Source organism: Otolemur garnettii, unplaced genomic scaffold, assembly GCF_000181295.1.
Source record: "Otolemur garnettii isolate 467f Iridium unplaced genomic scaffold, OtoGar3 scaffold00002, whole genome shotgun sequence".
Lineage (NCBI taxonomy): Eukaryota > Metazoa > Chordata > Mammalia > Primates > Galagidae > Otolemur > Otolemur garnettii.
Window position 1 is genome coordinate 32,102,800 of NW_003852397.1, and position 16,583 is coordinate 32,119,382.

At 40.2% G+C, this 16,583-nt stretch overlaps 1 protein-coding gene across 1 annotated transcript in view; it reads right to left on the reverse strand.

Annotated features, from left to right (window-relative positions):
• LOC100962201 (collagen alpha-6(VI) chain) overlaps positions 1-16,583 on the reverse strand; it is a 108,866-nt gene that overhangs the window by 19,363 nt on the left and 72,920 nt on the right. The window contains exons 29-33 of the mRNA XM_003781864.3: positions 15,332-15,394; positions 14,199-14,234; positions 14,045-14,081; positions 12,007-12,018; positions 9,139-9,632 (exon numbers count right to left, since the gene is read on the reverse strand). Of these exons, the coding sequence (XP_003781912.3) occupies positions 9,139-9,632; positions 12,007-12,018; positions 14,045-14,081; positions 14,199-14,234; positions 15,332-15,394 (642 nt within the window). The remainder of the gene's footprint in view (positions 1-9,138; positions 9,633-12,006; positions 12,019-14,044; positions 14,082-14,198; positions 14,235-15,331; positions 15,395-16,583) is intronic.

Consider the following 16,583-nt stretch of genomic DNA (forward strand, 5'->3'; position numbering starts at 1 on the left):
CTAGCCATCAAAGCTGGCTTTCAAAGGCGCTCAGACTCATGACCAGGCAGCGATCTTCTCTAAACAACTCCCCAACATTTTCCAGCTGGCCCCATTGTCAGTGACCCACCTGGAGAGCTTGACAGTAGTGAGAGCAGGGAGAAGGCAGCTCCAAATAATTAAGAATGATGAAGTTGGCTAATTAACTCAAAGATAATTGATAGCTGAAGAAAAATTATACGTATGATCCTATCTAATGTCTAAGGGATGGATGAGATGACATTTTAGTTTTCTCCTGTGATCCTACTGTCTTAAGCTAACAACTTCTCTCTTTCTGTGGGAAGTTTCCCTCCTATACTTAATCCTAGACATAGAACTTTGGAGGTTGTTTTTATATGGGGTAACTCTGTCTCTCTTCTAGAGCCGATTGGGCCAGGGATGGTTCTAAATTAAACTAAATTTGGCCTGAGGACACCTTCATACTTTGAGGCCTCATGTAACAAACTGCAACCGGACTTAGTACATAAACTAACTGAAAGCCTAACTTAGACTATGGTTTTGTTACAAATAGCTGAGTCTCAGACGATTATAGGGAGCCAGCTGATCAGGCCACGTTCCATGAAGCTGTTTTTGTACCTCACCTTCCGTTTTCTATCCATAAATGCTGTCTATCTGCATTGTAAAGCACAGCTCTCTGAACTTCTAGTTTTGAGGACTGCCTGGTTTTCAAATTGTTCTTTGCTCATTTAAACTCTGTAAAATTCAATTTGCCTGAAGTTTTAACAGTTTAGCATCAGAAGGGGGCTCCAAAGTAGACCTCCACGGACCCTCAGGAGCACTGACCAAGCAAAGGTACCCACCAGGCCCCTTGTGTCCGCTGGTCTCTCACAGCTACTGGGGTTGTGGGCAAGTTCTCTCTTGGATTTAATCTCCACGAACTTGTGTTTGAACTTTTTGAGTTTATTTCAGCAATTTTTAGAGTGGGCTGGGTCCAGGAGAGTGGTACTCAACCTTCCTAATGCTGCGACACTTTAATACAGTTCTTGTGGGTCGTGACCCACAGGTTGAGAACCACTGGTCCAGGATCATATTGGATCCAGTTAGAGACCTCAGCTGTCTGACTGGATCAGGCAGAAAGCAGACTTGGCTCAACACAGAGGTAAGGTTATAAGACAGAGTTGTGGGTTCATCTGAATCCAAGGAGTCTTCCACCTTAGAACCTGTGCTTTTCTAGGGAAATGGGTAAACCTTACCAAAAATAACTTAGAGTTACAGTGGCTACCAAGGGGAATATTTGACCTAAAAAAATTGCTCATTTATAGGCACTTTGGGAAAAAAGGAGGGAATCCTAATACTTCTGAAACAATGGGATGTATTTTTGGTTGGTATGCAGAGGCTACTAAAAGATTAAGGAAAAGCTTAAGTAATTAACTGATGAGGGGAAAAAACACATTGACAACTTTGTACCTTCTCTTTTTATTCTCCTTTGCCTACTCTAAATTTACTAATCTTTTTGATTACTTTTCCATCTCAAAGACATTAAAAAAACTGAAACAGCTATTTCTAGAACTTGGGCACTTTGATCAAAAGGGCCTGCTTTTTTTATTGTTTGGGATTCATTGAGGTTACAAAGAATTAGGTTATACTGATTGCATCTGTTAGGTAAATTTCCTCTTAAAATTGTGTCCCACTTCCAAAGGTATGCCATACACCGTGACCCCCCCCAGCCCCCTAACTCCTCCCGTAAGGCCTGCTTTTTATTATTTTTTAGAGACAGTGTCTCACTCTGTCTCCTAGGCTGCGTTGCAGAATCTCAAACTCCCAGGCTCAAGTGAACCTTCTACCTCAGTCTCCTGAGTAGCTCGGACTACAGGCATGCTACCATGTCTGGCTTTACAAAAAAATATTTTAGAGATGGGGGCTCACTATGTTGCCTACACTGCTCTTGAACTACTGGCTTCAAGTGATCTTGGCTTGGCCTCCCAAAATACTGAGATTATAGGCAGGAGCCACCTTGCCCAGCCAGGTGCTTTGGTCAATATCCTAAGGTCAGAACAATAGTGAAAATTATCCTAGTCTTGCATGAAAGCAGCTTTGTCTGCCCTACTTGTTAATGGACTTCACTCTGAACTCAGAGTCATCCCTCAGTATTCTTGAAGGATTGGTTCCAGAAACTCCCATGGATACCAAAATGCACGTATACTCAACTCTCTTATATGAAAAACATGGTATTTGCATACTTACAGCATATGCAAATAAGTCATCTACACATCACTTACAATACCTAATACCATGTAAATAACTGTTATACTGCATTCATTTTTTATTGTCTTGTAATCATTTATTTTTGATTATCTTTCCTCTACAGTTGCTCGAGTCCGTGGATGTTGAACCCATGGATACAGAGGGCTGATTGTAATCTAGTTAAAAAAGTACAAACAGAGTTGAGAAACTGCCTATTTTTAGTTGAGATTCTTTTTTGTAAAAGAAATTTACATCTGCAAAGGAAATCTTCATTTGTAAGGGCATCTCCCTCTCTGCATCTAAATCCCTTTTAACTTTTACAGTGGAGAAGGCAAAGACTTATTAATTCTCAAACTACACCTATGACAATTTTGCTTCCTACTTATGCCATTCTTTGGCTTAGTAAACAATGGCATTTAGGTTTGAAATCAGAGTTTCATGCATTGAGATGTAAATTTTCTACCTTGTTTTACCTAAGAGCTTTTCCTCCAGAAATGCAAATTTAGGGTTGAAATTTTTAGATGGTTATTAAAAACCACGGACATCTGAGTTGATCAGGCCCATTCTCTTAGAAATTTGGCACTGGGGTCCTGTGGGCAGTGAGTATGTTTTTAGAGGTAAAGGCCAATAGAGCTGTAGGCTGGCCACATTCTGTCTCATGGACCGAGCAGCAAGGAAAATTGGGAGGAGAGAGCAACTGTTCTTGAGGCCAATCTTTGTTTCTGCCCATTTTTTATTCTTCTGTGCATAATAGATGGAGAAATCTGTGCTCAGCAGTATTCCTCTCTGGAAGACCATGGCATTGGCCTCCATAAGCTGCCTAGGTTAAGGGGGAAGGTTCTGAGGGGATATGTGATAACTGAAGCCTTTAGCTAACTTTCTAGATCAGCGGTTCTCAACTTTCCTAATGCTGCGACCCTTTAATACAGCTCCTCACGTTGTGGTGACCCCCAACCATAAAATTATTCTCGTTGCTACTTCATAACTGTAATTTTGCTACTGTTTTGAATGGTAATGTAAATATCTGATATGCAGGATGGCCTTAGGCGACCCCAGTGAAAGGGTCATTCAACTCCCCAAGAGGCCGTGACCCTCAGGTTCAAAACCACTGTTCTAGATACATATACATCAAAAAAGGAATGAAGTGCCAGGGAAAGCCAGAGAGAGGAGAAACAAAAAGGAAAGAAAATAAGCATTGTGTGCTATGAAAACCAAAACAAAACAAACAAGAAAACAACCCTGAGATGGCAGGGCAGTGAAGAAAGAAGAGGGTGGTGGTGACACAAACTGGACTTTTGTGGTGGAAGGCAATGCCTTACGCTATGGCCATGTCCTCATGACTCAGTCTCTCAGTAAAATCTGCATTGCTCGCTGATTCCTTGTGCAAATAGATCCTTAGGAAAAATGCTGAATTGTATGTCCAGGTAAGCACTGGGTAAAAATAGAGGCTGCTTACCTGAACTCAGGACAGGAGGATACCTTTTCTCTAGATCTTCATAATAAGGTCTTAGGGTATGTACATGTTTATATGTAAGTAATTTAATTTGGTTTTGGAGGTCTGTAAACAAATCTAAATGAAGTCTTGGCTAATACACCAAAAGAAAGAGTTAGTCTGTGCTGTCCATGACTTTTAAGGGGTGTCTGTGCAACTTCAAGGGAATCATGCCTTCACTCCATTTGGACTGTGGTCACTGACTGGAAGCCAAATCCAGTGTCAGTCCCGAGAGCACAGGTCAGACCAGTTGGGAGGGGCTGAGAGCTTTCTTATTGACAACTCTCAAGATCCAAAGTGGGGGAGGGCTGGGAAGCACAGAACATTTGAAGTAGAAAAAACCTAGCAACCATGTAATCCAATTCCACCAATTCGAAGATGAGGAAAGTGAGTACTAGAGGCGGGTGGAATATGGGAGGCAGCAGTACAAACTATGATCATAATTGTAGTTTTGCATCAGAGAGGTCTAATTTAGTTTAGAGCAGCTTTTCTCAAGATATTTCCCAGGGATTGCTGCCATTTGCTAACTAGTTTTGCAGCTCTATATATCTACAATGTAGCAACTTCCATATTTCTGGTGGTTGCCCCAGTTGTTAATTTACGCTCACATTTGATTATGTATAACATAGGAGTATTAGTGCCAACTTAAAGCAACATTGTTTTTCTCAATGATTCTAGCCAGTGGCTTTATCTGGAAGAGTCCACAGAGGGTCCTGTGCTCTCCAACACCCCCCCCAACCCCACCCCTTGGGCACATATTCTCTCAATAACGTTTGAAGCTGTGATTTTAAAGACCATCCTACCACATATCATTAGAATAACTATAGTTAGCTTATTACAGAAAGATTCCTTAAATTGAATGTGAGATGGCAATTTAAAATAAAAGGATCTTAAAAAAAATAAAAGGGTCTTATTGTTCATATTTCTTATTGCTACTTTCCTGGGCATTCCAAGACACATAAGCTTGGATGGGTATACAACCATAACATCCACAGATGGGTGATTTGGAGCAGTGATCCCCAACTGTTTTAGCACCAGGGATCGGTTTCATAGAAGACAATTTTTCCATGCACTGGGTGCAGGCAGAGGTGAGGGGGGAACATTAGATTCTCAGAAGTCACAACCTAGATTCCTCAACATGCACAGCTTATAGTAGGGTTCACACTCCTATAAGAATCTAATGGTGCCTCTGATCTGACAGGAGGCAGAGCTCAGGCAGTGATGTGATCAATGTGGAGCAGCTATAAATACGAATGGAGCCTCACTCTCCTGCCTGCTGCTCACCTCCTACAGCCCTGGTCCATGGCGCAGGGGTTGAGGGCCACAGATTCGGGGCATTCAGCAAATGCTTCTGGACGATACCCTGCTCTTCGCTAAACATCATGGGGGTTCATAAATTGATGCATTCAAGAAAAAATATAATTGTTATTATTAATAATTTTCTTTCTGGTTCAGCACCTGAAGCACAGTGGTTACAGTGCCAGGCACATACACCAAGGGTGGCGGGTCCAAACCCAGTCCGGGCCAGCTAAACAACAATGACAACTGCAACAAAAAAAAAAGCCAGGTGTTGTGGTGGGCACCTGTAATCCCAGCTACTTGGGAGGGGGAGGCAAGAGAATTGCATAAGCCTAAGAGTTTGAGGTTGCTGTGAGCTGTGACACCACGGCACTCTACCAAGGGCAACATAGTGAGGCTCTGTCTCAAAAATAATAATAATAATTATCTTTCTACAGATAAATTTATATTAGCAAAGGAAAATTCTTTTCAAAATAAAAAAGTTGGGTACCCAAAACGGTAAAGTTTTCCATTAAAGCCCCTCATCCCATTTCAACTCTTTAATCATAAAAATCATCTATATATCAAATACTACACTGAATTTTTTCTCTCTGACCTACATGCCAAACAGCAGAGGAAAAGGGAAAATAAGTTAGCCTACCTAAACAGGAGACGTATTTCTTAGAAGAACATTGGAAAGGAGACCTACTATAGATTAGAAGTCTTAAGGTGCTGCAAGTAAAAGTTCACCAGAAGAGGAAATTGCCAAACAAATTTAAAGGAATAATCCTAGCCATAAAACAAAGTTGAAATTGAGGTTTTTCCGGTCAAAAATGGCCTTCTATTTCAGAATGTTTGCATAGCTCATCACTCAACTTCACACCATCATAAAAACCTTCCAAGATAGTAATCACAGTCCATTTGCTAAGAAACAGGGAAATCAGTCTAGGCTATCAGAACGTTGCTGCTGAGTCTCACGTTACATCGGCACTGGTATCAATTTTATATTGGACTACTGAACTCTCAGAGGGATCAAGGTTTAGCAAAGCTGTGATATGGGTATGAAATAAACCAGGGTCATAAAATATGGCCCCCAAAGAAAAATACGTTGTGTCATTAAACTTTTGAGTTCTGTTCTTGAAAATAGTAGTGAACAATAATTCAAACATAGGTAAAGCGGAATGGAAGAGACTAAATAGAAAAAAAGAAAAAGAAGGCAAGAAGAGGAGTAATATCATTTCTCTTCTGCAACACCAGGTGCTGGGTTCTAACCAGTTTGTGGGTATGCCTCTGTATGTATGGGTATGCTTTTCCAGACAACTCTGTCTAGTTTTATCCTTTAATTTCAGGGTAAGCCTTTTGGTTTCCCAGTGTACTTGTGTATCCTCAGAGCCCAGGACAGCAACTGGTGTATAGGGAGATGGTCACTAATCATCTGTTGAATGAATGCACCCTTGGGACAAATTCTGACTTCATCTCTAACTTTTCTTCTGCCTCTGGGGTATTGGGGGGGCCAATGCCATGGAGATTTATGAGGGTCATTACCAGGAATGAAAACCTTCCTTGTTGTTCTTTTGAGAGGAACCCCTTCGAAAAAGAAATAAAGTGTGTTTAGGTAGGTTGGGAAGAATTGAGAAATCAGCTTCATCGATCTCTAAGTAAGATTGTGAACACTCAAAAGTTTAACCACCACCTACTTTTTCATAAATCATATGCTGTGTACATACCTTTGAACTGGCAGGTGGGGAGGATTGTGTCACTGTAAGTTTATATCCCAAGTGCCTTCAATTATTTAGATCAGGATATAAAGTTGTCTTTTATTTTGTCACCAAATAAAGTCATGGACAAGGGAATTATGAGGACTCTCTGTAACCAAAACTTAGAGAATTTCTGAGTTGCCTCTTCTCATAACAGCTACATTTGTGTAGCCTGACCCCAATCTTTTCTAACTCGTGCACATTTCCTTTCTGAGCCTGACACATCAGCCTTTTCTTTTGCAGAATTCAATGATGCTGACAGCAGTTTCAGCTCCTTTACAACCCAGACTGCATTATTATTAAACAGATTTTAGTTTAGCACCAAGCAGCTGAATGATGACTAAAGCAAAAGGGATCATTCTTGAGTGCTTACTATGGAGTAGGCACTAATGCAGTGTTGTATCATTTACTCTTCACACCAACTAGAAAAAAGATACTGCTTTCCATATTTTATAGATAACAAATACATTTCAGTGCTGTTCTGCTTATTTCAATGCTTTCACAGAAAACTGTAGAGGTGGAAAGGACCTCAAAAGGCCACTTCATGCTAGGTTCCAGTTTCTAGGAGAGATAGAAGTCACCCTGAACAGGTGAGTGATTGCCCTATAAAAAGCCTTCAGAAGAAGGTGGCATGCTGACCACCTGCATTAGGCTGTTTAATTCATGCCAACAGTAAATCAAAATTGCCTTCAGAAAGTTCTTAAACTTAACTGGAGGTTCCCTACTGCTATTCCTCCTAGCTCCCCTAATACAATATTTCATGAAGTTGGCAGTCAGCTGGCTAATTTTCTCCAGTAATGACTTTTCACACAAGTGAAGCCAATGATTTAGTGGCTTTTTGCCTTCCTTTCTTTAAGTGAAGTAATTTTCAGATGGCTGGTCTTTTTATTGAGTTTGCATTTTCCAATACCTTTTTGCTGCTCCCTGGAGCCCTCTTCATTGTCTGTCTTCACTTGTACGGAGAACAAAACACCTCATCTGGGCAACACAGCTGACCAGAAGGTGCTTTGCTGGGCCCCCAGGTCCTCTGTAACAGAGCCCTGCTGCTGAGCCACTACTGAGGTGGTAGCTCATCCACAGCTGTCTAATCCCAGGTGATTTATTTAGGAATGTTACACAGGAGGATTATAATACTGAATCTAAGAAGCTATAACTGGAATGGTTGAAGATTTGGATCTTTCCATAACTGGTGAAATCATGAAACCAGCCAATTAGTTATCCTCACATAACAACAACCACTTTCTTGGCTATCTAAATGTGTTTACTGGCACCCTGCTTTAATTTCTTTCCCTTCCCTTCCCTTCCCTTCCCTTCCCTTCCCTTCTCTCCTTCCTTCCTTCCCTTCCCTTCCCTCCTTCCCTTCCTTTCCTCCCTTCCCTTCCCTTCCCTTCCCTCCTTCCTTCCTTCCCTTCCCTCCTTCCCTTCCTTTCCTCCCTTCTCTCTCTCTCTCCCTTTCTCTCTTTCTTTTCTTTTCTTTTCTTTTCTTTTCTTTTCTTTTCTTTTCTTTTCTTTTCTTTTCTTTTCTTTTCTTTCTTTCCTTCCTTTCCTTCCTTCCTTCCTTCCTTCCTTCCTTTCTTTCTTTCTTTCTTTCTTTCTTTCTTTCTTTCTTTCTTTCTTTCCTTCCTTTCCTTTCCTCCTCTCTCTCTCTCTCTTTCTTTCTTTTTTTGAGACAGAGTGTCACTTTCTCACCCTGGGAAGAGTATTGTAGAGTCATCTTAGCTCACAGCAACTTCAAACTCCTGGATTTCAGGGATCCTGTTGCCTCCGCCTCTGAAGTAGCTAGAACCACAAACAACCGCCACAACACCCAGCTAGTTTTTCTATTTTTTTTTTTTTTAAGTAGAGATGGGGATCTTGTTGTTGCTCAGGCTAGTCTTGAACTCCTGAGCTCAGGTGATCCGCCTGCTTTGGCCTCCCAAGTGCTAGGATTACAGGGGTGAGCAATAGTGCCTGGCTCTGATTCAGTATTTATAACACAGAGGCACCTTGGAGAGCAGCCTGGGAAAGCCCTGGAAGAGCCAACCTGAAGTCCAGTCCTGACACTGCCATTTCTTAGAGCTGTGTGTGCCTGGACAAGTAGTTTAATTTCTCCAGGCTCAGTTTTGTCACCTATAAAATGGGAAGGACAGCTGTAGCTATCTCATACGCACTACTTGTGAGAATTAAATAGATAATGCATGCAATGCATATAAAGAGCACTGCATATTATTGGCAAATAGTAATACTTAGCCTTCTACGCTGCCAATCCAGAGTTTTACAAAACCTCCAAACAAATGATCTTGATTTTGAAAGTATGTAACTATAGTCCTATGCTGTCTTATAGGCAGGGGCTCCTGAATGCAGGCAAAATAACTAAAAATTGTTATGGGAAAGACTTCACCCTCATACCGCAAACACACGCTTGACGGAGGGCACGTTGCCAAAAGCGATGACGACGGGAACGATGTCCAGCGCACTGAATTCCATGGCGGCCGTGGTGATGGACTGGGTGTCTGCGGATTGACCGCTGCTGAAAAACGTGGCAATTCTTCTCGTGTGCGCCCCCGGAAGTGTCCTCTTGAAGACGTTCCTGGAAATAAACCTCATTGCTTTGCCGATCTCCCGGCTGGCTGAAGATCTCTCGTAAGGGATAGCTTCGATTTCCCGGAGAAGTCGGTTCTTCTTGTAGGCGTCGGAGAAGCGGACGAGGTGCCTGGCGTGGGAGTCGTAGGAGAGGATGGCGATGCGCGCGCCCACCGGGCAGCTGTTCTCCCGGACTTTGACGTCGCTCACCAGGGAAGCCATCATCCCCTTCATCCGCTCAAATTCCTGCTCCGTGACATCCCGGGACTGGTCCAACACAAACACCAACTCGGTTGGATGCACTGGGCATTCGGGTTTTCCTAAAGATAAGAACATGAAACTAATAGGTGAATAACTATGTGCCCACGAGAGAGAAGAATATAATTAAATTCAAGGAGGGGAGCAGAGCGGAGAGAGGGGATTTGGTGAGTTCTCACAGACCAGGTAAAATATAGGGGCACACCTTCTGGGCAAAGGGCCCAACTACAACTGGGACACTAACAAGCACAAACAATGTAACAATCATATGTACCCTTCTATTCAAATGAAATAAAAAAATAATAAAAAGGATATGATTGTCAGAGGGACTTTACCTAACAAATGCAATCAGTGTAACCTGGTTTCTTGTACCCTCAACGAATCCCCAACAATTAAAAAAAAAAAAAAAGATAGTCAACCACAGTAATCAGCAAACGTGAATTAAAACAACCATAGAGAGTCTGTTTGCAGATTCTATTCTAATTCTATCATCTTGTCGAAGTTAGACTCTTAGCACTAACTTCTGACTAAAACGTAACTCGCAAATATCACTGGGAAGAATTTGTAGAGCTGTTTAGGAAAAAAGTCTGGCAGGATCCAGAAAAATACATGTGATCTTAAAAAAGATAAGAACATGCTCCTTATCAGGTCGCAACCTTACTAAAAAGATGCACAGAAAGCAAAGCAGTTTTAAATGTGAAATTTTCAAATATTTATAAATCATAATGTAAGCATGCAAAAATATGTAAAATATTAACTACCTAAGTCTTGAATAATTATCCCCCCACACACAATTTAGTCTCCTCGTAGTAGCTCAAGAAAACTTTTGACAATTGTCCATCACACTCCTCCCTTCAATACTTCCAGCAAACTCCTTGTTATAACCTCAGCTTGCCCGGCCACTGCCCATTCCTCCACTTTCTCACATGACACTTCCCTTTCCCTACCTAGATCTCACTCATACTGGGCTCCCCTGGTTCCAAAGAAATACCAAGGTCTTTTCTGTTTCAGGGCCTTTGCCCTTGCCTTCCCTCTTCCCAGCTGTTTTTACTCTTCACTCCAAACTCAGTTTCATTGCCTATAAGAGGAGCCCTCCATCCAAAACATCTCTCCCCTCACGCTGTCCTGGGCTACAGCATCCTACCCTTTATCTCGTTCATTGCAGCTATAGGATTCCTTATCCAGCCATATTTATTTATTATCTGGATCCTCCATGAAAATGGAAGTTTCTGAGAACAGGAAGCACGTATATCATTCAACTTTGTGTCTCCAGTGCCCAGGAAAGATATACTCACAAAGTAGGCTTTCAATAAATATTTGTTAAATGCACAAACAGGCAATTGGAAGACATGGGTTGGTGGGTTTATGCAAAAAATATAAGTGTATAAATGTATAAGAGAGTGATGAGGGGTTTACACAAAATAGTTCAGAAGCATTTATAAGACACTTGAAAACCGGCACTGAAAAATATTAAGCTAACTTGGTAATTAACATCATGCATGAGCTTTGTGGATTTAGCATTATCTGAGCTTCGCATTCTGCTTACCTGCTATCTGATTGCCCTACTTTTATTCTGCTCTGCTACAGCTTAATCCATGGATACAGAGATAATATGAAAGAGGAAAAAAATGAAAGGGCAAGACATATGAGTATTGAAAGAAAAATCCCTGGAGGAGCTCCTGTGGCTCAAAGGAGTAAGGCACTGGCCCCATATGCCAGAGGTGGTGGGTTCAAACTGAGCCCTGGCCAAAAACTGAAAAAAAAAAAAAAAAAAAAAAGAAAGAAAGAAAAAGCCCTGGAAGTAACTTGAATGGAGATGTTAGTCATTATGATATTAATAAAAATTAAAAGGTGGAGGCTTTACATCCTTTGTATTAACCTGGATGGAAGTGGAGCACATTATTCTTAGTAAAGCATCACAAGAATGGAGAAGCATGAATCCTATGTACTCAATTCTGATATGAGGACAATTAATGACCTAGTACACAGTGAGGGGTGGGGGAAGGGGAGAGCAGAGAGAGAGAGAAGGAGGGATGGGAGTGGGGGAAAGGAAGAGCAGACAGAGGGAGGGGGGAAGGGGTGGGGTCTCAGTGTGACACACCTTTTGGGGGCCAGACACAATTGTAAGAGGGACTTTACCTAACAAATTCAATCAGTGTAACCTGGTTTCTTGTACCCTCAATGAATCCCCGACAATAAAAGAGCCAGACATGACCAAAAAACCCCCAAATTATTTGGTGGAGAAATAGTTGTAAAGCTCAGCTAAAACTGAGTGATTTATTGGAGGCAAGACTCTGCTACCAGTATGAGGCAGCAAAGAAAGCCCAGATAAAATTTATTATCAGTTGGTAGCCAATACACTGCTCTAATTCATCTTTCCAGATGTATGACATTTTGGAGCTTGATTAAAACATGCTGTAAATAAAGATTACTCACCGTGTCTGCCAGCTGGGGAAGAAGAACAAAGAACAGAGTTCAGTACCATGTAGGAACAGTGAAGTTCTGCTTTGTCTGCTTTTTGTAGATGACTCAAAAATCAAGGCAACAGATAGGGTTTGGAGAAAATGTAGACAAAGCCCAACATCTTGGTAGAAGCACTGTTCCTTCCACAGGGAAGGGGATGGGATTTACTGCCATAAATCAGCAGCCTGCAGCCATCTGTCACAGGCAATGGATGTTTGCCCAGGAGAGAACATGCTGTTGTAGGGAGGTGCACTGAATTTGGAAAGTTAAAAGGTCCTGATTTTATTTTAATTTTTTCCCATGTAGATGTCCATAGCTATCAATTATAGATACATATATATGCATAAGATACATATACATATACATAAGAACATGTGGTCATATGAACAATATGGCTATGGGTCCCTCCCAGGAAGGCTTTGCAAGAGGCCCCTGCAAGGAAGAAGTCTAAACTAGCACTGTCCAAGAGAACTTTCTGCTGTTTGTACGGTGTATGTATATATGTGCATCTTTATGTATCATATAACTATCAGAAGTGGATTTACTTTGAAGTAAGCGAATATTTGCTTTAGACCTGCATTGCCCAACATGGCACTCACTGCCACATATAGTGCTTGAAAGTCTAATTAAAATGAAATGAAATTAAAAATTCAACTTCTTGGTTATACTAGCCACATTCCAAGTGCTCAAAGCCACATGTGGCTATGGCTCTTATACAGACCAGTGGACACTTCCATTATTGCAGAAAGTTCTCTTGGACAGTGCTAGTTTAGACTTCTTCCTTGCAGGGGCCTCTTGCAAAACCTTCCTGGGAGGGACCTATAGCCATATTGTTCATATGACCACATGTTCTTATGAAATATGCAGAAGTTATTGGCTGTGATTTCCTTTTTTGCTCTAAACAACACTTACTTTTGAAATAGCTTTGTACCTACTTTTGGATTTGTGATTTTCTATTGAGCCCCTCAAATTTTTAAAGATCAGGTCCCATCACACTTGGATTTGCCCTTGAGCCATTACAGTTCACAGGGCCCCTATGTCAGAAAACCTATTGTGCTAATTCACCTCCAAAACAACCAATATTCATGACTCAATGTATGCACACATTATGATTCCCATCATGGTCTCACTCTGCTATGAAAAAAACAGAGTTCTGATGAACACTGCATTCTAAGCTTTTAAAAGTCTGTATATTTGAGACCAATTTTCTCTACTGAAATAGGCTCTTAATGTTTCTATTTTTCTCCCCCAAAAGGCTTTAAGAAGATTTTTGACTCCTCTTTTCACTCATATTGTTTATTTGAGACGTTATTATGCATTTGCAGGTAAACATTAAATAGTCAAATCTCTTCTAATAGTGAACATAAAATTTTTTTGATGGTACCAAGATACATTTTGATAGAAGAGCCTGTTATAAGGGTCATAAGATGAATTCAAATGAACATTTACCAAATCAAAATGTCTTTTTGTTTTTTAAATTTTAAGAGAGAGAAAAAAATTCTGGCAGAATAAACATTATTCTGATTTTTATAAGCAAATCAGTCTGCTCAGCTAAAGGTAATCAAACATACCTCTTCAGAAAAGGAACAACAAACCCTAAACCAAAGTCAGGGCTGCCACCCTGTCATCACAGCTGCTTTTTCCACACCAGGTGAATTCAATCCTATCAGTTACTGGCAGGTGTTAGTAATCATTTTTTTCAAATGTTCCATGTGACTCTTCATTGATTGATTTCACCATTAAGAGATTCTGACCTCAAACCTCAATTTTCTTCAGATTAAAAGCACTAGATATATTATGGCTCAGTGCCTGGAATGGGTTCTAATAGACATGCTGGCAGCCAGAGGGGGAGTTAATAGTCACCAGTCTGTGCTGGTTCAAAATATATGCAGTGACATCCTTAATTTTAAGAAGTTGGCTGGCAAATGGTCTCAATTCTGAGTGCAGAGTTCCCTGATTTCCTTCTGTGAATGCTGACAACTTGGGTGATCATTTTAAGCAGGGTACTTACGACTGTGGTCTCGCACATACTGAATAAGCTCACATGTCTGCAGTTCAAAAATAAAAGAGAAAGAATTAAGCAACAGAGTTAGACTCTAAAGTTTAAAAATAAATAAGTCAAATGGAGTGCTCAGAGCACTCTGGTGTGGTCAGGAGATACATACGGAAAATGAGGCCACTCCTTTGGGACCTTTCACACCCTAGAGAAACAAACAGAAAAGTTTTTTAATGGCTCTTGACACACATCAATAGAATGTGCACTTACATTACCCTAAGAAAGTGATAACTTTTAAAACGTTTTATTCCTTTATTCCTTAATAGTTAAAGGTGAAAAAAAGAATATGGGTAGGTATGCACAACCTAATGGTGATATTTTGAGGGGAACAAACTTAAGCATCAAGCTTGATGCACTCACGGCTCCAAAGATTACTTTTCTCCAGCTCTATCGCCAGATGAGAATGACTGTCCACACTCTAAGGATAAAGCCAATGACTTAACGCTGGCTGCAGAGCTTTGGGGCAGGCCTCTGGCTCAGGACTAGCTAAGGCTAACCCTCGTTGTGTGTGACTGCCTTTCCCTTACAGGAGAACTTTGGAGTTCTTCAACCCCCATGCTTTGCCCTGGTCACCAGACAGCAGCCAGAGCTGAACCTTAATCTGTTCCCTTCACTTGCTAGAAAACACACAGATGAGACTCATACTGAACATCTGGAAAGGGTATTCCAACTATCTTCCAAGAAAATGAATGAATGAAGGAAAAAATATCTATATGTCTATCTGGGTTGGGGATAGAAATAATAAAGTGGAATTGGTTTTAATTTTGTGTGTTCAATCCCATCTTTGGAACAGAAGGAGTTTGGCTTCTCTCAAAGAAAGACACCCAAGAAAATATGCTATGGAGCCCCACCCAAACTTCTGAAGCAAATAAGTTTCATGTGAATGCAACTTTGATCATATTCACTATTTATTAATTTCCTTCCACTTCAATTCATTCAGTGATCACTTATTAAATGTAAAAGAGGGCAATGATTAGACGGATAAGTAAAATTCATTGAGGATTGAAAAATATCATTTCACTCTAATACTTTTCATTTCCTTCCTGAATTTCCCCCATGTCCCAAGAAATATTTAATCAGCATTTTTTCTTCGCTCTCTGATCATATAAAAGTAGAAAAAATAGTGAAGACAGTGGCCAAGCAGCACAGACAGAAGGCATGCACATTTGGACGATGTTTCCATGCATTGATTCTTTCTAAAGCAGAAAAGGGCATGGTATGATTTATAGCTTTTCTACTCACCTTACGTCCAGGAGGTCCTGGTTCTCCAGGGGATCCCAGCTCTCCTGGAAACCCAGCAGATACCTTGAAGAAGAATTTATTTATTTAAAAGTTATATTTATATACATAGGTATAATTAAATTTGGATTCAAATTAAAATATTTAAAATTCAAATGTAAAAATTCAAGAGTGAAAATTTCACTTTCATTTTAGAAAATTGAGAAATTTCAAAAAAAGAAGGAAACAAGTTCCCTGCAATCCTCTCTTCCCCAAATAATCCTCATTAACATTTTGGTGTCTTTTATTCTTTTAGCTTTAAGACATATATTCCTTTTTTAAAAAAACTTATTTGAAGAGGAACTAGTACCTGTATTACTTAACCTTTTCTAAAACATTGAAAAAGAAGGAATACTTCCCAACACATTCTATGAAGCAAATATCACCCTGATCCCCAAACCAGTAAAAGGCCCAACAAGAAAATAAAACTATAGACCAGTATCTTCAATGAACATGGATGCAAAAATATTCAATAAGATGCAGCAAACAAAATCCAGCAACACATCAAATGAATTATATACCATGACCAAGTGGGCTTTATTCCAGGGTCTCAGGGTTGGTTCAATATATGTAAATCTATAAATATAATACATCACATAAACAAACTAAAAAATGAAGACCATATTCTCTGAATAGATGCAGAAAAACTTTTGACAATATCCGGCATCCTTTCATGATCAGAACACTTAAGAAAATCAGTATCGAAGGGACTTTTCTTAAACTGATAGAAGCCATCTACAGCAAACCCATAGCCAATATAATATTGAATGAAGTAAAATTGAAAACATTCCCACTCAGATCAGGAACCAGGCAAGGTTGCCCATTGTCTCCACTGCATTGTAATGAAATTCTTAGCCTTTTTAATCAGGCAAGAGAAGGCAATGAAGTGTATCCAAATAGGGTCAGAGGAGATCAAACTTTCACTCTTTGCAGATGATACGATTTTATACCTGGAAAATCCCAGGGACTCAACTATAAAACTCTTAGAAATGATCAAAGAATACAGTAGCACCTCAGGATACAAAATAAATACTCACAAATCAGTAGCTTTTATATATACCAATAGTAGTCAAGCTGCAATACAGCCAGAGACTCTATTCCCTTTAAAGTTGTGCCAAAGAAGATGAAATATTTGGGAATTTACCTAACAAAGGATGTGAAAGATCTCTATAAAGAGAATTATGAAACTCTGAGAAAAGAAATAGCTGAAGATGTT